This window comes from Ranitomeya variabilis, chromosome 3 (assembly GCF_051348905.1).
Source record: "Ranitomeya variabilis isolate aRanVar5 chromosome 3, aRanVar5.hap1, whole genome shotgun sequence".
Classification (NCBI taxonomy): Eukaryota; Metazoa; Chordata; class Amphibia; order Anura; family Dendrobatidae; genus Ranitomeya; species Ranitomeya variabilis.
The window spans coordinates 608265423-608288558 of NC_135234.1; the positions used below are offsets into that span (position 1 = coordinate 608265423).

Genomic DNA, 23136 nt, shown 5'->3' on the forward strand with positions numbered 1-23136 from the left:
GGCAGAGCACAGGGGCCCCAGGCAGCATATGGGGCCCCAGGCAAAGCACAGGGGCCCCAGGCAGCATATGGGGCCCCAGGCAGAGCACAGTGGCCCCAGGCAGAGCACACACCAAATCGGAGGCCAAGGGGCCCCGCCAACCAAATCGGAGGCCGAGGAGCCCCGCCCACCAAATCGAAGGCCGAGCGGCCCCGCCCACCAAAGCGGAGGCCGAGGGTCCACACCATCCAAATCGGAGGCCGAGGGGCCCCGTCCACCAAATTGGAGGCCGACGGGCCCCACCCACCAAAGCGGAGGCCGAGGGTCCCCGCCCACCAAATCGGAGGCCGAGGGTCCCCGCCCACCAAATCTGAGGCCGAGGGTCCCCGCCCACCAAATTGGAGGCCTAGGGGCCCCACCAACCAAATCGGAGGCCGAGGAGCCCCGCCCACCAAATCGAAGGTCGAGGGGCCCCGCCCACCAAATCGAAGGCCGAGGGGCCCCGCCCACCAAATCGAAGGCCGAGGGGCCCCGCCCACCAAAGCGGAGGCCGAGGGGCCTGGCCCCGCCCACCAAAGCGGAGGCCGAGGGTCCCCGCCCACCACATCGGAGGCCAAGGGTCCCCGCCCACCAAATCGGAGGCCGAGGGTCCCCGCCCACCAAATCGGAGGCCGAGGGTCCCCGCCCACCAAATCGGAGGCCGAGGGTCCCCGCCCACCAAATCGGAGGACGAGGGGCCCCACCAACCAAATCGGAGACTGAGGAGCCCCGCCCACCAAAAGTAAGTGCGGCCCCAAAAGTAAGTGCGCCCCCGGGTGCAAAAGTAAGTGCGCCCCCGGGTGCAAAAGTAAGTGCGCCCCCGGGTGCAAAAGTAAGTGCGCCCCCGGGTGCAAAAGTAAGTGCGCCCCCGGGTGCAAAAGTGCGCCCCCGGGTGCAAAAGTAAGTGCGCCTCCGGGTGCAAAAGTAAGCGCGCCCCCGGGTGCAAAAGTAAGCGCGCCCCCGGGTGCAAAAGTAAGCGCGCCCCCGGGTGCAAAAGTAAGCGCGCCCCCGGCCCCGGGTGCAAAAGTAAGCGCGCCCCCCAGTCCCCTGTGTGAAAAGTGCTGCTGTAAAGCTGGTAGCGCTGTTCAAGCACCATGTATTTCCTTCAGGAAATGCCCATCTAATATATAATTGCCCAGGCAGAGCACAGGGGCCCCAGGCAGAACATGGGGCCCCAGGCAGAGCACAGGGGCCCCAGGCAGAGCACAGGGGCCCCAGGCAGCATATGGGGCCCCAGGCAGAGCACAGGGGCCCCAGGCAGCATATGGGGCCCCAGGCAGAGCACAGGGGCCCCAGGCAGCATATGGGGCCCCAGGCAGAGCACAGTGGCCCCAGGCAGAGCACAGGGGCCCCAGGCAGAGCACAGGGGCCCCAGGCAGATCACAGGGGCCCCAGGCAGCATATGGGACCCCAGGCAGAGCACAGGGGCCCCAGGCAGCATATGGGGCCCCAGGCAGAGCACAGTGGCCCCAGGCAGCATATGGGGCCCCAGGCAGAGCACAGTGGCCCCAGGCAGAGCACAGGGGCCTCAGGCAGCATATGGGGCCCCAGGCAGAGCACAGTGGTCCCAGGCAGAGCACAGGGGCCCCAGGCAGCTTATGGGGCCCCAGGCAGAGCACAGTGGTCCCAGGCAGAGCACAGGGGCCCCAGGCAGCCTATGGGGCCCCAGGCAGAGCACAGTGGCCCCAGGCAGAACATGGGGCCCCAGGCAGAGCACAGGGGCCCCAGGCAGAGCACAGGGGCCCCAGGCAGCATATGGGGCCCCAGGCAGAGCACAGTGGTCCCAGGTAGAGCACAGGGGCCCCAGGCAGCCTATGGGGCCCCAGGCAGAGCACAGGGGCCCCAGGCAGCATATGGGGCCCCAGGCAGAGCACAGGGGCCCCAGGCAGCATATGGGGCCCCAGGCAGAGCACAGTGGCCCCAGGCAGAGCACAGGGGCCCCAGGCAGAACATGGGGCCCCAGGCAGAGCACAGGGGCCCCGGGCAGCATACGGGGCCCCAGGCAGAGCACAGCGATATTTTGGACCACTGTGCGGTGTTTCAGACCCCCTGTGTGATGTCTGGGGCCCTGTTCTTAAGTATATTAAAGATTAAAGTAACGTATATTAAAGTATATTATAGATCAAATTTGACACGTTTATGAGCACCATTGAGTGATATACTCAAGAATGACATAATTTTTCAACATTTTATGGTTTCAAACTGTAAACACTCAGTTTTTTTTACTTCAACCAGAAAACCTTAACGGTTCATAAAAAACTTGACTGTTCAGGATATGATAAAAGTCATAGTATTCTGAATCTTTAACTTATAAAGATACCTTTACATGGGGTGATTATTGGTTCCAGAGAGGCTTTCGGCCGATATTCGTACACATGGCTGGTGACAGGACAATACAATATAAACGTTCAAAGGTAAACACTGATAACATTAAAATCTAATATATAATTGCCTAGAATACTACTTCCGGCAATTTGTGCCAACTTCCGTGGCTTTGTCCGGAGATAAGTGACGTCACCAGCGTCCTACACCCGCTCAGGGTGGACAAAGATATATGCCTTCGTGGTGCGCGGCACTTTTCTGATTGGTTGCCGCCTGCCGCGAGCGACCAATCAGAAGTGTGCCGTACTGTCAAGAATTGTCAAGAGCTGGTGAGTGCAGCCATTTTTTGTTCTTTCTTACTATTATTTATTAATTGTATTATTCTTACATTTGAATAAATAAAGTATATATGGATTCTAGACTCCCGATTCTTTAGAATCGGGCTGCCATCTAGTCTAATATATAATTGCCTAGAATACTACTTCCTGCAATTTGTGCCAACTTCCGTGGCTTTGTCCGGAGCTAGTGTCCGGAGATAATGTCCGGAGCTAATGTCCGGAGCTAATGTCCGGAGCTAATGTCCGGAGATAAGTGACGTCACCAGTGTCCTACACCCAGGCAGAGCACAGGGGCCCCAGGCAGCATATGGGGCCCCAGGCAGAGCACAGTGGCCCCAGGCAGAGCACAGGGGCCCCAGGCAGCATATGGGGCCCCAGGCAGAGCACAGTGGTCCCAGGCAGAGCACAGGGGCCCCAGGCAGCCTATGGGGCCCCATGCAGAGCACAGTGGCCCCAGGCAGAGCACAGGGGCCCCAGGCAGAGCACAGTGGCCCCAGGCAGAGCACAGGGGCCCCAGGCAGAGCACAGGGGCCCCAGGCAGAGCACAGGGGCCCCAGGCAGAACATGGGGCCCCAGGCAGAGCACAGGGGCCCCAGGCAGAGCACAGGGGCCCCAGGCAGAGCACAGGGGCCCCAGGCAGCATATGGGGCCCCAGGCAGAGCACAGGGGCCCCAGGCAGCATATGGGGCCCCAGGCAGAGCACAGTGGCCCCAGGCAGCATATGGGGCCCCAGGCAGAGCACAGTGGCCCCAGGCAGAGCACAGGGGCCCCAGGCAGAGCACAGTGGTCCCAGGCAGAGCACAGGGGCCCCAGGCAGCTTATGGGGCCCCAGGCAGAGCACAGTGGCCCCAGGCAGAACATGGGGCCCCAGGCAGAGCACAGTGGCCCCAGGCAGAGCACAGGGGCCCCAGGCAGAGCACAGGGGCCCCAGGCAGAGCACAGGGGCCCCAGGCAGAGCACAGGGGCCCCAGGCAGAGCACAGGGGCCCCAGGCAGAGCACAGGGGCCCCAGGCAGCATATGGGGCCCCAGGCAGAGCACAGGGGCCCCAGGCAGAGCACAGGGGCCCCAGGCAGCATATGGGGCCCCAGGCAGAGCACAGTGGTCCCAGGTAGAGCACAGGGGCCCCAGGCAGCCTATGGGGCCCCAGGCAGAGCACAGGGGCCCCAGGCAGCATATGGGGCCCCAGGCAGAGCACAGGGGCCCCAGGCAGCATATGGGGCCCCAGGCAGAGCACAGTGGCCCCAGGCAGAACATGGGGCCCCAGGCAGAGCACAGGGGCCCCAGGCAGCATATGGGGCCCCAGGCAGAGCACAGCGATATTTTGGACCACTGTGCGGTGTTTCAGACCCCCTGTGCGATGTCTGGGGCCCTGTTCTTAAGTATATTAAAGATTAAAGTAACGTATATTAAAGTATATTATAGATCAAATTTGACACGTTTATGAGCACCATTGAGTGATATACTCAAGAATGACATAATTTTTCAACATTTTATGGTTTCATACTGTAAACACTCAGAGTTTTTTTTACTTCAACCAGAAAACCTTAACGGTTCATAAAAAACTTGACTGTTCAGGATATGATAAAAGTCATAGTATTCTGAATCTTTAACTTATAAAGATACCTTTACATGGGGTGATTATTGGTTCCAGAGAGGCTTTCGGCCGATAATCGTACACATGGCTGGTGACAGGACAATACAATATAAACGTTCAAAGGTAAACACTGATCATATTAAAATCTAATATATAATTGCCTGGAATACTACTTCCGGCAATTTGTGCCAACTTCCGTGGCTTTGTCCGGAGATAATGTCCGGAGATAAGGGACGTCACCAGCGTCCTACACCCGCTCAGGGTGGACAAAGATATATGCCTTCGTGGTGCGCGGCACTTTTCTGATTGGTTGCCGCCTGCCGCGAGCGACCAATCAGAAATGTGCCGTACTGTCAAGAATTGTCAAGAGCTGGTGAGTGCAGCCATTTTTTGTTCTTTCTTACTATTATTTATTAATTGTATTATTCTTACATTTGAATAAATAAAGTATATATGGATTCTAGACTCCCGATTCTTTAGAATCGGGCTGCCATCTAGTATAACATATGTTAGCATGAACATGGCTAGAATGGAACAAATGTAGAACACTATGACATAACATAAGTACATCTGCTGGGGCCATTTAATTGTTATTTGTGTACAGAATAGTGCAAAAGTTTTAGGCAGGTGTGGAGAAAATGAAGCAGAGTACGGCTATGTTCACATACATCGCTTTTGCCTGCAGCCAAAACCTGCTCTCTTTATAGTAAAAACGCTGCGTTCAAAACACCTGGTTTATGGTGTTTTCACTGTGCTTATGTTGCTTTTTTATATTTTGCAGAGTTTTCTGTGTGCAGATAACATCCGTGCTTTGTTTCAGCAAACCGAATTGTAAATTTGGGGAGCAACATCGTTTTTTAGCCAACCACTTTGTACGAAAAAAATGTGTTTAGACAACTCAGGAATGAGGAAAAGGCTTCCTTTTAAAGGGAACCTGTCACCGATTTTGTGAAATAGCAGCAAAAATATCACCTTATTCAGTGTCTGCGATGCATCCCCTAAATCAAACCACAGGACGTCTCCAAAAAATTAAGGTCTTTGCTTCTGCGTGCATTTGCAAACATTCATCTGGCTTTTTTATGTTTCTTTTGGAGTAATGGCTTCTCCCTGGCAGAGTGGTCTTTCAGCCCATATTGATACAGTGCTCGGTTCACTGTGGATATCGACACAATCTTACCAGCTTCTGCAATCATCTTCACAAGGTCTTTTGCTTTTATCCTTGGGTTGATATGAACATGTCAGACTAAAGTACGTTCATCTCTGGGACACAGAGTACGGCTCCTTCCTGAGCTGTAGGATGGCTGGACATTACCATCTTGTTTGTACTTAAGTATAATTGTTTGTACAGATGAACGAGGAACCTTCACGTATCTTGAAATTGTACCCAAGGATGAGCCAGACTTGTGCAAGTCCATAATTCTCTTCCTAATATCTTGGCTAATTTCTTCAGACTTCCCCATAATGCTATACAAAGAAGCAGTGTTTTTCAGATGTGCATTAAAATACATCCACAGATGTGTCTCTGATTAACTCAGATGTTGCCAAAAAAGCTTCCAAACACATGACATCATCATATGCGCAGTCCAGAATTGTTTAAAAATAAGTGAAAGCAGTCACAGGGGAGCGCAGAGGAATTAACCCAGGGAAGGGGAGATGTCGAGCACCACCGCAGCTCCAGCGGAATACCTCCAAGGGAGGATAAGAGCGTATGTCAAACAGAAATCAGTCCCAGGAGCGCTGAAGGAAACTCAGACAACATATGTAGTTTACCATAACGCGTTTCGACGGTAAACACCGTCTTCTTCAGGTGGGCACACCTGAAGAAGACGGTGTTACCGTCGAAACGCCTTGTGGTAAACTACATATGTTGTCTGAGTTTCCTTCAGCGCTCCTGGGACTGATTTCTGTTTGACAGAATTGTTTAAAGGCATAGTAATCTTAGTGTAAAGACAAAAGTTTACATACAATACACTATCAGTGTTCCCCAACTCCGGTCCTCAAAAGCCACCAACAGGTCATGTTTTCAGGATTTCCTTAGTATTACACAGGTGATAATTGCATCACCTGCACAGGCAATAATTCCATCACCTGGGCAATACTAAGGAAATCCTGAAAACATGACCTGTTGGTGACTCTTGAGGACCGGAGTTGGGGAACAGTGCACTAAGTAATAAAAATGTCTTAAAACATTTTCTCTCTCTCATTATTCTGGCATTTGGCAAATATCAACAATTATGGTAATCCTAACTGACCTAAAACGGGAAAGGTTTATTCTGATTTCATGTCAGATATTGAGAAAAACATGTAAATGTGTATTTTTATATTGTGTATGTAAACTTCTAGTTTCATCTGTATATATTTAGCCCATTTTCTAACTGAATTATATAGAAGTTATGCTGAATATGATTCTCTTGCATCTAGATTTCAACCATCTATATCTAGACCCTGACACTATTGTCGTTTTACTTATATATAATTTGGTTATATTTTATGGTAGGACTAAGTCAACTGCTACGTACTTATGTATATCTGCTTTATAACAATCTACAATATAAATGTTTTCAATATGGCATTTCTGAGCATGTGAAATAATTATGTACACAGTTTAATGGGCAATACATTCTTGTAGGACTCTATCCACTTTATATAGAAGTGGTTGGTACTAACTGTAATAAAAATCGCATCTTAGAGTTTTATAGTTTTATCCCGTTCTGAGACAGCCTTTTGCTTAGACTTGCATTAAAGATTTCATATTTTACATTTGGCGTAGCACTCCTGTTTTTATTTACACTCATCTAAATAAAAACAATGAATTAAGTAAGCATTGTTTTGGGGGAATTAAGATACATTTAGTTGAATTTAGTTTACCTCTAGTAGTTTATCATAACGTTCTGCAGACATAAGAAATCGTCCATCTTCCAGCTGCATCTCCCTGTTCTCAAGCAAATTGTTCAAAACTGGCAAAACATTCCTTTCTGCTTTTTCCAATCCTTCCAGAACCAAAATTCTTCCCTCTGTGGCAGCACGAACGGCACACTTTATTAAAAAAGAAAGTTTAGAACAAAGTTAGACAACCAATAATGTTTAAAATAATAAATTAAAAGTAACAAAGTTGCAGAATCCATTGAAATTACATAGAAGACTGATAAGTGCCACTAGAGCGTGCAATCTCGCTGCACATGACCACTATAGCGTGCAGTCTACCTGCACATGACCACTACAGCGTGCAGTCTACCTGCACATGACCACTATAGCGTGCAGTCTACCTGCACATGACCACTATAGCGTGCAGTCTACCTGCACATGACCACTACAGCGTGCCGTCTACCTGCACATGACCACTACAGCGTGCCGTCTACCTGCACATGACCACTACAGCGTGCCGTCTACCTGCACATGACCACTACAGCGTGCAGTCTACCTACACATGACCACTGTAGCGTGCAGTCTACCTGCACATGACCACTATAGCGTGCAGTCTACCTACACATGACCACTATAGCGTGCAGTCTACCTGCACATGACCACTATAGCGTGCAGTCTACCTACACATGACCACTATAGCGTGCAGTCTACCTGCACATGACCACTATAGCGTGCAGTCTACCTACACATGACCACTATAGCGTGCAGTCTACCTGCACATGACCACTATGGAATGCAGTCTACCTACACATGACCACTATAGCGTGCAGTCTACCTGCACATGACCACTATAGCGTGCATCTACCTGCACATGACCACTACAGCGTGCAGTCTACATGCACATGACCACTATTGCGTGCAGTCTACCTGCACATGACCACTATAGCGTGTTACCTACCTGCACATGACCACTGTCGAGTATAGTCTATCTATACATGACCACTATAGTACGCAGTTTACCTGCACTTGACCACTATAAATTACAGTCTACCTACACATGACCACTCTAGAGTACAGTCTGCCTACACATTGTTATTAGGTTTAGTGATGGCTCTGTGGCTCAGTCATTGATGGTGAATCAGACTGCATGCTTCACTACATTCATGTTAATGTAGACTACAAGTAGACTGGATGATATAGTGGAACTTAATTTAAAGGGTTATTTACTTATATCTCAAGTGACAAAACTGAAATTGTCACCTTTCAACTCTATAAAACGCAAGACTTTAGAAGCAAGAACATACTTAGAACAGACCAAATATTAGCAATAACCAGCCGCGCACTCACTTTGTGTATAGACACAAATTATATACAGTGTACATGTGTATATATATATATATATATACACATACACACACATACACACTGCTCCAAAAAATAAAGGGAACACAAACAACAGAATATAACTCCAAGTAAATCAAACTTCTCTGAAATCAAACTGTCCACTTAGGAAGCAACACTGTTTGACAATCAATTTCACATGCTGTTGTGCAAATGGAATAGACAACAGGTGGATATTGTTGGCATTTATCAAGACGCTCAATAAAGGAGTAGTTCTGCAGGTGGGGACCACAGACCACATCTCAGTACTAATGCTTTCTGGCTGATGTTTTGGTCACTTTTGAATGTTGGTTGTACTTTCACACTCGTGGTAGCATGAGACGGACCCTACAACCCACACAAGTGGCTCAATTAGTGCAGCTCATCCAGAATGGCACATCAATGTGAGCTGTGGCAAGGTTTGCTGTGTCTGTCAGCATAGTGTCCAGAGGCTGGAGGCGCTACCAGGAGAAAAGACAGTACACCAGGAGACGTGGAGGGGGCCGTAGGCGGGCAACAACCCAGCAACAGGACCGCTACCTCAGTCTTTGTGCAAGGAGGAACAGGAGGAGCACTGCCAGAGCCCTGCAAAATGATGTCCAGCAGGCCACAAATGTGCATGTGTCTGAACAAACGGTTAGAAACCGACTCAATGAGGATGGTCTGAATGACCGACATCCACAGATAGGGGTTGTGCTCACAGCCCAACACCATGCAGGACACTTGGCATTTGCCACAGAACACCAGGATTGGCAAATTCGCCACTGGTGCCCTGTACTCTACACAGATGAAAGCAGGTTCACACTGAGCACATGTGACAGACCTGACAGAGTCTGGAGACGCCGTGGAGAGTGACCTGCTGCCTGCAACATCCTTCAGCATGACCGGTTTGGCAGTGGGTCAGTAATGGTGTGGGGTGGCATTTCTTTGGAGGTCTGCACGGCCCTCTATGTGCTCGCCAGAGGTAGCCAGACTGCCATTAGGTACCGAGATGAATTCCTCAGACCCCTTGTGAGACCATATGCTGGTGCGGTTGGCCCTGGGTTCCTCCTAATGCAGGACAATGCCAGACCTCATGTGGCTGGAGTGTGTCAGCAGTTCCTGCAAGATGAAGGAATTGAAGCTATGGACAGGCCAGCCCGCTCCCCAGACCTGAATCCGATTGAACACATCTGGGACATCATGTCTCACACCATCCACCAACGTCACGTTGCACCACAGACTGTCCAGGAGTTGGCGGATGCTTTAGTCCAGGTCTGGGAGAAGATGCCTCATGAGACCATCCGCCGTCTCATCAGGAGCATGCCCAAGTATTGTAGGGAGGTCATACAGGCACGTGGAGGCTACACACAACTGAGCATCATTTCCTTGTCTTGAGGCATTTCCACTGAAGGTGGATCAGCCTGTAACTTAATTTTCCACTTTGATTTTCAGCATCATTTCAACTCCAGACCTCCGTGGGATATTAGTTGTGATTTACGTTGATCATTTTTAGGTTTTATTGTTCTCAACACATTCCACTATGTAAGGAATAAAGATTTACAACTGGAACATTTCATTCAGTGATATCTAGTATGTGGGATTTTAGTATTCCCTTTAATTTTTGAGCAACATATATATATATATCATCTATCTATAGTACAGACCAAAAGTTTGGACACACCTTCTCATTTAAAGATTTTTCTGTATTTTCATGACTATGAAAATTGTACAGTCACACTGAAGGCATCAAAACTATGAATTTACACATGTGGAATTATATACTTAACAAAAAAGTGTGAAACAACTGAAATTATGTCTTGTATTCTAGGTTCTTCAAAGTAGCCACCTTTTGCTTTGATGACTGCTTTGCACACTCTTGGCATTCTCTTGAAGAGCTTCAAGAGGTAGTTACCGGGAATGGTCTTCCAACAATCTTGAAGGAGTTCCCAGTGATGCTTAGCACTTGTTGGCCCTTTTGCCTTCACTCTGCGGTCAAGCTCACCCCAAACCATCTCGATTGGGTTCAGGTCTGGTGACTGTGGAGGCCAGGTCATCAGGCGTAGCATCCCATCACTCTCCTTGGTCAAATAGCCCTTACACAGCCTGGTGTGTTTGGGGTCATTGTCCTGTCGAAAAATAAATGATGGTCCATTTGGATTCATCAGACCAAAGCACAGATTTCCACTGGTCTAATGTCCATTCCTTGTGTTCTTTAGCACAAACAAGTCCCTTCTGCTTGTTGCCTGTCCTTAGCATTGGTTTCCTAGCAGCTATTTTACCATGAAGGCCTGCTGCACAAAGTCTCCTCCTAACAGCTGTTGTAGAGATGTGTCTGTTGCTTGAACTCTGTGTGACATTGACCTGGTCTCTAACCTGAGCTGCTGTTAACCTGCGATTTCTGAGCCTGGTGACACGGATAAACTTATCCTCAGAAGCAGAGGTGACTCTTGGTCTTCCTTTCCTGGGGCGGTCCTCAAGTGAGCCAGTTTCTTTGTAGAACGTGATGGTTTTTGCAACTGCACTTGGGGACACTTTCAAAGTTTTCCCAATTTTTCAGACTGACTGACCTTCATTTCATAAAGTAATGATGGCCACTCGTTTTTACTTACTTAGAATTTTTATTATGGCAAGAAAAAAGCAGCTAACAGTCTATTCAGTAGGACTATCAGCTGTGTATCCACCAGACTTCTGCACAACACAACTGATGGTCCCAACCCCATATATAAGGCAAGAAATCCCACTTATTAAACCTGACAGGGCACACCTGGGAAGTGAAAACCATTCCACATGTGTTAATTCATAGTTTTGATGCCTTCAGTGTGAATTTACAATTTTCATAGTCATGAAAATACAGAAAAATCTTTAAATGAGAAGGTGTGCCCAAACTTTTGGTCTGTACTGTGTATGTATATATATATATATATATATATATATATATATATATATATATATATATATATATATATATATATATATATATACATATACATACACACACACATACATAACAGAGAACACACAAATATATCTATATCCATATATACGAACACACATATATTCATATTTATGTATTTTTCCTCCTCAATTTGGAGATAAAGAAAGCTACATTGAAAAAGAAAATCACACAAGCAATTAAGACCATGGAAAACTAAAAGGTCAATTGTCATTTAATGTCTTTACGATGGCACTGCATACAGCCAGATTACTTTCCAGAGAGTCAGATGAGAACACTGAAGCAGCACAGAACATGATTTGCATCTAGCTAATTAGAAAATATTTACTTAGCCATATCCCAATACACCTACTTACCATCTGTACATTCAGAACTCACTAAACATGTTGAAATGAAAAAGAAAATGTTTTCCAACTTGGTCTGTTCAGAAAGGCCAACATCAGACACAGAATACTACAGCATATCAAGTGGCACATTACATACAGTTTGTATATTCCTTTCTAATTTAGACGTAACAATTCATAAAGCGGATGATCTTTGTAGCGTGCTAACAGGATTTTATTAAAATGATTATAAAAAATAAGGTACATTTAGCACTGAAAACTAAAATGTGTATATTTTACTTGCACAGTAGAAATATAAAAACAAAAATAAAATTATTTAAAAGGACCATGTAAAAAAAAAAAAAATTACGGCATATTTTATTAAAACCAAGTTTTTATGTTACACATACCTTCTACTATATAATTGTCTAAGGGTCACTTCCGTCTGTGTCTGTCTGTCACGGCAATCCCAAGTCGCTGATTGTTTGACCACGACCAATCAGCGACGGGCACAGTGCAGCTGCGAAATGGCCGCTCCCTACTCCCCTGCCGTCAGTGCCCGCTCCATACTCCCCTTCAGTCAGCGCTCACACAGGGTTAATGGCAGCGTTAACGGACTGCGTTATGCCGCCGTGTAACGCACTCCGTTAACGCTGCTATTAACCCTGTGTGACCAACTTTTTTACTATTGATGCTGCCTATGCAGCATCAATAGTAGAAAGATCTAATGTTAAAAAATAATTAAAAAAATAAAAAATCATTGTATACTCACCTTCCGGCGCCTTTCCCGCTCCTTGCGACGGTCCGGTTCATGCATTGCGGTCTCGTGAGATGATGACGTAGAGGTCTCGCGAGACCGCTACGTCATCATCTCGCGAGACCGCAATGCACTCTTGGGACCGGAGCGTCGCGAGGAGCATCGGTAAACGCCTGGGCTGGATCCGGGGGCCGACGGAAGGGGAGTATAGAAGTATTTTTTATTTTAATTCTTTTTTTAACAGGGATAATGTGCCCACATTGCTATATACTACGTGGGCTGTGTTAGATACTGCGTGAGCTGTGTTAGGCTGGGTTCACATTGCGTTAGGGCAATCCGTTTAGCGCTAGCGGATTGCGCTAACGCAATGTTTATTTAGGGGCCGCGTTAGGGGTCGCGTTAACGTCCCCGCTCTCGCAGATCCCCGATCTGCGAGAGCGGGGAACAGACCTCGGGCGCGCCGCGGACGCTGCAAGCAGCGTCCGAGGCGCACCACAGAAGAACGGCACATCGCTAGCGCGAGCCGAAAAAGGCACGCGCTAGCGATGCGCTGCAGGCGAAATTTACATTGCTGTCAATGGGTGCGCTAACGGACCCGTTGCACGGCGTTAATTGCGACATTTTCGCCGTGCAACGCTGTCCGTTAGCGTGCACACATTAACGCAATGTGAACCTAGCCTTATATACTACGTCTCTGTGCTATATACTACGTGGCTGTGGTATATATTACGTGGCTCTGGTATATATTAAGTGGCTGTGGTATATATACTACATCGCTGTGCTCTATACTACGTGGCCTGGGTTATATACTGCATGGGCAGTGTTATATACTACGTCTCTGTGCTATATACGTGACTGTGTAATATATTACGTGGCTGTGCAATATATTACGTGGCTGGGCTATATACTACGTGGCTGGGCTATATATTACGTGGCTGGGCTATATACTACGTGTCTGTGCTATATACTACGTGTCTGTGCTATATACTACGTGTCTGGGCTATATACTACGTGGCTGGGCAATATACTACGTGGCTGGGCAATATACTACGTGGCTGGGCAATATACTACGTGGCTGGGCAATATACTACGTGGCTGGGCAATATACTACGTGGCTGGGCAATATACTACGTGGCTGGGCAATATACTACGTGGCTGGGCAATATACTACGTGGCTGGGCAATATACTACGTGGCTGGGCAATATACTACGTGGCTGGGCAATATACTACGTGGCTGGGCAATATACTACGTGGCTGGGCAATATACTACGTGGCTGGGCAATATACTACGTGGCTGTGCTCTTTACTACGTGGGCTGTGCTATTTACTATGTGGGCTGTGCTATTTACTACGTGGGCTGTGCTATTTACTACGTGGGCTGTGCTATTTACTACGTGGGCTGTGCTATTTACTACGTGGGCTGTGCTATTTACTACGTGGGCTGTGCTATTTACTACGTGGGCTGTGCCATTTACTACGTGGGCTGTGCTATATACTACGTGGCTGTGCTATATACTACGTGGCTGTGCTATATACTACGTGGCTGTGCTATATACTACATGGGCTGTGTTATATACTACATGGGCTGTGTTATACACTACGTGGCTGTGCTATATTTCTCTGCTGTATCTGTGCATCATGAATAGTGGTATGTGTTAAAGAGGGGGGCCCACTGAGACTCTTTCGCCCGGGGCCCTCAAAAACCTGGGGCCGGCCCTGGCTTCACTGATTGGTGATGCCCGGCCACTAACAATCAGCGACAGGCGCAGTCCGCCCGCGAATTGGCACGGAATTGGAACAACACTTCGCTAATTGGTCGCGGCCGGTCGGCTGAATCCTGTGTATAAATTGCATTATTCTGAAAACTTCATAAATAAACTACATACATAGTCTAGAATACCCAATGCGTTACAATCGGGCCACCATCTAGTTATTAATAATGATGAGCAAACGTGCTCGAGTAAGGAGTTATCTGAGCATGATCTGGTGCTAACCGAGTGACTTCTGGATGCTTGAAAAATATGTTCGAGTCCTTGCGCCTACATGTCTCGCAGCTGTTCGACACCCGCAGCACATGCAGGGATTGGCTAACAAGCAGGTAGATCCCTCCTGTGTGGCGGCTGTTGAATGGCCGTTAAACATGCAGGCACGTGGACTGACATTATTCAAGCACACTGAAGACACTCGGTTAGCACCTGAGCACTCAAGGATAAGACTTATCCGAGCACATTTATTAATTACATTGAAAATCCTGAAATCTTATAGTTCACAAGTAGCCATAGAGAGCCTCATAATAGACTGACACAGCCATCTCATCCACTGCGGTTTTTCCTGCGGATTTATCAAGGTTTTTATTGCAGATTTCGCTGCGGGTTTTCACCTGCAGATTTCTATTGGAGCAGGTGTAAACCCGCAGCGGAATCCGCACAAAGAATTGACATGCTGCGGAATGTAAACCGCTGCGTTTCCGCGCTTTTTTTTCCGCATGTGCACTGCGGATTTCGTTTCTCATAGGTTTACATTATACTGTAAAAGCATGGGAAACTGCTGCGGATCCGCAGCAAAATCCGCAGCGTGTGCACATACCCTTATAAAGTAATCTGTCACCAAGTTTTAGCTACCTCACATGAGCAGTATTACATAAGAGCAGAGACCCTGATTCCAGCAATGTAGGCCCCACCGAATCGTCCGTTATTTTTCATGTGTAAAAAAAAAAATCATACAAGTGTCATCAGTGTTTTGGATCCTTGTTTCATCAGTCACTGAAAAAGAAAAAATTAAAAAGACCCTCCTACTATTTACAAACTTTTATTTTAATACTATAAAAAAGTGTGGCTAAGGAGTGCAATAGCATTAAATAGCATTAGAGAGCGGGGAGGGGACTGTGGGGCTAGTCCTACCGGAATCTCACCCACTTTCCCCAACTCGCTGCAAAGAATTGTAGCCTCAATCCCTGATGAAGCCAGAATAGCTGGTGAAACATGTTGGGGAGACTTTAGCAGCAATTTTAATAGCCTTATCAGTGTATGTGTAGGGGGATTAGATGAGTTATAGGTAGCGGCTGCCCCTGATCCCTTACCCCTGAATACTGCAGGTGGACATGATTAGGGCTATGAGCAAATTTATGAGACATGAGTGCTGTTACTAGTACGCTCTTGGCCCAGCATAAGCACACTGATTAAATTCCACACTAAGTCTAATTTCCATTTTAAATTGATTAATAAAAGTTATTTTTTAGGGTCCTTAGTTAGGGATTTATTTGCCTTTGGCAATCTGTGAATTATTATATTACCCTTCGCTGACCTGTATAGACAGCATATGTCCCAGGGATGACAGCCCAAATCACTGTGAACAAAATAACAATTATACAGCATATAAGTGGAGCCTGGATGCGAGGACGACATATCTGTGAGGAGTAGGAACCCCACGTGTATCACCACAAAAAACTTGGCTTCCTCAGGGGAAAAAAAGATTCCTTTCATAGAACAGAGTTACTGTGTGTATTATAATCCTTATATATTCATACCTTAATTTGCAATTCTGTAGGTTACTAGTCCAGAAAAGCGAAAAACAACAAGAAAGTGACAATGGGAATACCATATATACAGTCCATATACATACACATGGCTGATAGAGGTAGCGAGAGCAGACGAGGAACAGTAAAAGTGGAGAAAAAAAACTTGTGTATTCCATGCATATATATAACTAAAAGGCTAGAACTCCAGTACAGATTGAGTTTTTCTGTCTGCAGCAAAAACGCAGCATTTTATAGTGCCAGCAAAGTGGACGTGAATAGGCTACTTTCACACATCAGTTTTTTGCCGTCAGGCTCAATCCAGTGAATTCTGAAAAAACTGATCCCTCGCAGATTATGAAAAACTGATGTGACGGATCTGTTTTTTCGACAGATCCATTTAGCTTATCCAGCTAATTGGATCCCCAAAAAATTGGAGCATGCTCAGTTAAAAAAAAAAAACAGAATCCATCGCTGGATTCCGTCATTTGACGGATCTGGTGCTGTCCGGTTTTTCGCCGCAGACAAAAAACGTTACTGTGTATGTTTTTTCCAGAAGCCAGAACACCAATTTTCGCCAGATCTGGCGAAAAAAGGACGAAACGTGAGGCCATCCGGCGCAATCCGGCGCTAATACAAGTCTATGAGAGAAATTTTTTAAAAAAATTTGCCAGATTGAGCCTGACGGCAAAAACTTGATTTGGGAAAGTAGCCTTAACAGAAATCTCATGCCCACTGTGATTCTTTTTATGCACCCGAGGCGCGTTTTTTGAATCAGCAGCATATCAAATTTCTCTAAATTCCTCTTGTGGGTACGCTGAGTTTTCTATGCAGATTTTCCACATAGGCATATATTAGATGCAGAGAATACGCAGGTAAAAAACGCCAACCAAGAAAAAGAAAGCGTCCAGCCGCAGTTCTTACCCAATCTTGCTCGCTTATACGTCCGAAAGAGGCGACAGTAACGTCAGCGCTGACTGGGCGCAGGGCTCACGTGTCGTAACAACCGCACGTGAGCGGGTCACACTTCAGTCATACAGGTACATTAATCAAGGTATAATGACTGATCAAGGTCTCAATGGGTTAATTTTGTGGCATATAAAATACTCTGTCATTCACTTGTACACAAATTGAAATCTTGTTCTAATGCTTCTTTGTAATTAGCGGTCTCAAGTTCCATTTTTTTGTAATTAGCTTCTTGACCCTTTGAGCAGATAAATGGGGCATTCAGACAATTTACTTTTTAATAGATTCTTCTCCAGCTCCCTGGCTGTCCAAATCCAGACACAATGTTCAATTTTAAGGAACTACAATAAATTAAAAAAAGGAAATAAGCACCCAATTTAGTAGTGATTAAAGCTATTAACACTGAAGTATTATCGTTTTCTGAGCAAAAGAAAAAAAAAGGGTACTAGAACAAAATAAGTGCGAGCTAACGAGACCCCAGATTCCACCTTTTCGGATATATGGATCCCTGCTCCCTTATGTCAAGAATGGAAAACTCATTATAAATTAACAGTGACGCAGTTACTCGAGATCCACAACTCGCCTGCTCTCTTTCTGCACCGTCCTGCCGTCTCCTTTTCCAATCCAATATTACAGAAAAGGGACAAACATTTCCATACCAAGTATTAAGAAGCAGGAGTTCATTCTCTATGATGAGCTAAAGAATTGTGGGGCTAATTCATCAGTTTTCACTGGAAATCTAGTGTATAAACAGCTTGGAACTTTGTAAATGTTGTTGTTTTAGGTCTGCGTCAGCCAACTCCTCCAAATCTTTGAACAGTGGGCAGAGCTTAGCCGGGGTGAGGCCGAACAAAGCTGACAAATTCATTAAAAATCACACCAAAACCCTAACTGTCCTACATTACACAAAAACGTACACTAGTCCATGACTGGCGTACAATACGTGAAGTGACGCATGGAAGCAAAAAGATGCCCCAACAATACACACTTCTTAATTTAGCTTATTTTACTCTGGTACAAAACCTCCAGTCTTGATGGAAGGGGTCTTAGGAGTCCTTATTCGGTAGCACTTGCAGAGGGCTGGATGTTGGGACCCCCAGCAATTGTAACAAGGATGGTGAATGTATTCGATTTTACTTGCTTACATAGAGCCATTCAATCCCACAGAGCTTTACAGACATAATCATCACTGTACCCACTCAGGCGCACAAACTAGACGGTTTGTCCAAGAGCGGTTTCCCATGAGCTCATAGCTTGAAGTGAATTGTGTCTCTGAGCTTTGCTTTGCTAAAGGGAATCTGAAAGCAGGGTTTTGCTACCCCATCTGAGATCATCATAATGCAGGGGCAGAGACCCTGATTCCAGCAATGTATTGAGCTGTGCTGCTTGCTGTCAGTTTGACAAAATCACAGTTTTCTCTGCTGCATATATAGCAGTTCTCTGAATGCGGAGTTCTGTATAACCCTGCCCAGACCACTAATTGGCAGCTTTCTGCTCATGTGCAGTGTACACAAAAAGCTCCAATCAGTGGTGAGGGCGACAAGGTTTTACCGAGCTCATGAATGTGCTTGGCTACCTGGCAGCAGGTTTATTAGGGTACTGTCACACAGTGCCATTTTGATCGCTACGACGGTACGATTCGTGACGTTCTAGCGATATTGTTACGATATCGCAGTGTCTGACACGCAGCAGCGATCAGGGATCCTGCTGAGAATCGTACGTCGTAGCATATCGTTTGGAACTTTCTTTCGTCGCTTGATCACCCGCTGACATCGCTGGATCGTTGTGTGTGACAGCGATCCAGCGATGTGTTCGCTTGTAACCAGGGTAAACATCGGGTAACTAAGCGCAGGGCCGCGCTTAGTAACCCGATGTTTACCCTGGTTACCAGCGTAAACGTAAAAAAAACAAACAGTACATACTCACATTCCGGTGTCTGTCCCCCGGCGTCTCAGCTTCTCTGCACTGTGAGCGCCTGCCGGCCGGAAAGCGAGCACAGCGGTGACGTCACCGCTCTGCTTTCCGGCTGTGGTGCTTACACAGTGGAGAGAAGCAGAACGCCGGGGGACAGACACCGGAATGTGAGTATGTACTGTTTGTTTTTTTTACGTTTACGCTGGTAACCAGGGTAAACATCGGGTTACTAAGCGCGGCCCTGCGCTTAGTAACCCGATGTTTACCCTGGTTACCCGGGGACTTCGGCAACGCTCCATCGCCGTGATTGCAACGTGTGACCGCAGTCTACGACGCTGGAGCGATAATCATACGATCGCTGCGACATCACGGATCGTGCCGTCGTAGCGATCAAAATTGCACTGTGTGACAGTACCCTTAGTCTTCTAATGATAATCTTCTTCTGATAAAACTGTGATTTTATCAAAACTATACCAAGTAACCCAGTAACGACACATCGCTGGGATCAGAGTCTCTGTACTTACAATATGCTACTCTCAGATTAGGTGGCAGAAACCTTTACATGGTATAAAAAAGGTACATTATTCATTTAAAAAACAAGCATGAATCTATAATGAAGTAGTGCAACAAGACAACTATACATATAGATAGTTTAATAGGGTGTCAATTCTATGGCACTAGCCAGTGAGTTCATAGATTGGTTGCAGCTGTCAACATGACATCACTGCCACAGCCAAACACTGAGAAACACAGAGGCTGGGAGCTGGCACTGGACCTGGGAGGGTAATTACCTGTCCGGTTGCTTAGGTTAGCTAAATGTTTAAGAAATAAACAATTTTCAATATAATGCATTAGAGATGGGCAAATTTAGGGAAAATCAAATTCGGCTAAAAAAAAAAAAATGTAAAAAATTCACATTCTGGAAAATACCGATTTTTGTAATTGACTCTGAATTTAGCAATATACCAGCCAGTTGTGGCTGCCATCATACTAAACAGTTGAAGATGGCAAAAGGTGAATAAGGAAGAAAAAAAAACATACCTGGTAACTCACTACTCACCTATATGCCTGCCCCCTGCCTTGTCCTCTGCGCCATACTTCCAGTCCAGTGTTTATTCTAGGCCAGAGCTTCCGGCCTTGGGCCTAGGGCTGTGTGGACTTGGCAACCCAAATCACAGACTTCTACTACTCAATTTCCCTGACTTCCAACTCCACAATCCCACAGCACGGCCTCACTACTGAACATGGACATAAAGTGCAGCACAGATTCATCTCAACTAAAAGCCGAGATCAGCGATAGCTAACCTTTATAGACCGAGTGCCCAAGCTGCAACCCAAAACATACTTATTTATCACATATTGCTAACACGTCAATTTAGAAAAAAACTCAGAGAAGGCAGGGGCAGCAGAGAGCAGGCGGGGGCAGCAAGAGAGCAGGCGGGGGCAGCAAGAGAGCAGGCGGGGGCAGCAAGAGAGCAGGCGGGGGCAGCAAGAGAGCAGGCGGAGGCAGCAAGAGAGCAGGCGGGGGCAGCAAGAGAGCAGGCGGGGGCAGCAAGAGAGCAGGCGGGGGCAGCAAGAGAGCAGGCGGGGGCAGCAAGAGAGCAGGCGGGGGCAGCAAGAGAGCAGGCGGGGGCAGCAAGAGAGCAGGCGGGGGCAGCAAGAGAGCAGGCGGGGGGCAGCAAAGAGCAGGCGGGGGCAGCAAAGAGCAGGCGGGGGCAGCAGAGAGCAGGCGTGGGCAGCAGAGAGCAGGCGTGGGCAGCAGAGAGCAGGCGGGGGCAGCAGAGAGCAGGCGGGGCAGCAGAGAGCAGGCGGGGCAGCAGAGAGCAGGCGGGGACAGCAGAGAGCAGGCGGGGACAGCAGAGAGCAGACACAAACAAGAGCAGAGATACCAGACTGCAGGTATAAAGTAATATGATTCCTATCCTGGAATATGCCCTTCATCCTGATATATTTATCTCATCTTGGTATACATGCCCTCATCCTTGTATATGATTCCCTATCCATGTATATGCTCACCATTGTGGTACACATACTCCCATTTTGATATATGTTCCCCCATCCTTGTATATGATCCCCCAATCCATGTACGTCATTCATCCTGGTACATGCCCCTTATCATGATATACATGCCCCCATCCTACTACACATGCCCCATCCTGCTTTAGATGCCCCCATCCTAGTATATGCACCCCATCCTAGTATACATGCCCCCATCCTGGTATATGCTTTTCCGTATCCTTGTATATGCTGCCTACATCCTTCTTTATGCTCCCCCACTCCAGGTATATGCCCACCATCCATGTATATGCTCCCCCAATCCATGTATGTTTAATTCATTCTGGTACATGCCCCCCATCTTGTATACATGCCCCCATCCTACTATACATGCCCCATCCTGCTTTACATACCCCCATCCTAGTATATGCACCCCATCCTAGTTCAGCGTCTCCCAGCCCCACACTACCTCCTCACCCCACCCGCTCTCTGTTGGAGTTCCCCAAGGCTCTGTTAGGGGACCCTTACTTTTCTCAATCTATACACTTGGCCTGGGACAACTCAAAGTCCCATGGCTTCCAGTACCACCTTTATGCTGATGACACTCAGATCTACCTCTCTGGCCCAGACGTCACCTCTCTGCTGTCCAGAATCTCGGAGTGTCCATCAGCCATATCCTCCTTCGCCTCCTCACGCTTCCTTAAACTCAATGTGGTCAAATCTGAACTCATCATCTTTCCTCCATCTCACAGATCTTCCTTACCTGATCTATCTATCACAATAAATAACATCATGCTTTCCCCCGTACCGGAAGTCCGCTGCCTCAGAGTAACCCTTGACTCTGCCCTGTCCTTCAAACCGCACAACCATGCTCTTTCCACCTCCTGTCGACTCGAGCTCAAAAATATCTCCAGAATCCGTCTTTTTCTCAACCCTCAATCTTCTAAAATATTTGTGCATGCCCTCATCATCTCCCACCTCGACTACTGCAACATTCTTTTCTGTGGCCTCCCTGCTAACACTCTCGCACCTTTCCAGTCCATCCTTAACTCTGCTACCCGACTAATTCATCTCTATCCTCGCTACTCCTCCGCTTCTCCCTTCTGCAAATCTCTTCACTGGCTCCCATTCCCTCAGCGTATCCAGTTCAAGTTACTAATAATGACCTACAAGACCATCCATAACCTGTCTCCTCCATATATCTCTTAACTAATCTCCCGATATCTTCCCACACGTAATATCTGGTCCTCCCAAGACCTCCTTCTCTCCTCCTCACTAATTCACTCCTCACCTAAATCGCCTTCAAGACTTCTCCCAAATATCTCCCTTCCTCTGGAATTCTGTGCCCCAACAAGTCTGACTATCAACCACATTCGGATCCTTCAGATGGAACCTGAAAACCCACCTCCTCAAGAAAGCCTACAGCCAGCAATGACCCTGCTGCTGCCTCACCAACACCGAAGCTGCCGCAAACCCCCAACCTACCGTCTACTTCCCCAGCATCCTGTAGAATGTAAGCCCGCATGGGCAGGGTCCTCACCCCACCATAATCAGTCTGTTACTGTTAGTCTATTTACTGTAACCTGTATGTAACCCCTTCTCATGTCCAGCACCATGGAATCAATGGTGCTATGTAAATAAATAACAATAATACATGCCCCCAGCCTGGTATATGCTCCCCGTATCCTTGTATATGCTCTCTACATCCTTTTTTATGCTCCCCCACTCCATATATACGCCCCCATCCACGTATATGCTCCCGCAATCAATGTATATGCTCCTCCATACTTCTATATGCCCATACGCCCCCTTATGCTTGTATATGTTCCCCAATAAATGTATATGCTCTCCCAATCCATGTATTTGCTTCCCATCCTGGTATATGTCTCCCATCCTGGTATATGTACCCCCATCTTAGTATATCCGCTCCCGTTCTGGGATATACACCCCCATCCTGAGATATACGCCCCCATCCTGCTGGCGACGCTGTTCAACGCATTAAAAAAATACATACTAAACACTGCTACTCGCCTTCATTCATTTCCACCACCGCCTTGGCTTCAGAAGCTGGCAGCTGACTTCAGCATCCAAGCGATGGGGGCGCATGACGTCACTGCCATGCGCCCAGTCGCGTGTAGGCAGACATCCGCTGCTGGCCTCTGACTGGCCAGTAGCAAGTATTGCAGCGCAAGGACCTGTAAGTTCGTGCACTG

At 47.3% G+C, this 23136-nt stretch overlaps 1 protein-coding gene across 4 annotated transcripts in view; it reads right to left on the minus strand.

The window, feature by feature from the left end:
• Positions 1-23136, minus strand: part of VWA8 (von Willebrand factor A domain containing 8) — a 523579-nt gene that overhangs the window by 427066 nt on the left and 73377 nt on the right. For all 4 annotated transcript variants that reach the window (XM_077297321.1, XM_077297318.1, XM_077297319.1 and 1 more), the window contains exon 6: positions 7142-7309. In XM_077297321.1, coding sequence (XP_077153436.1) covers positions 7142-7309 — 168 coding nt within the window. The remainder of the gene's footprint in view (positions 1-7141; positions 7310-23136) is intronic.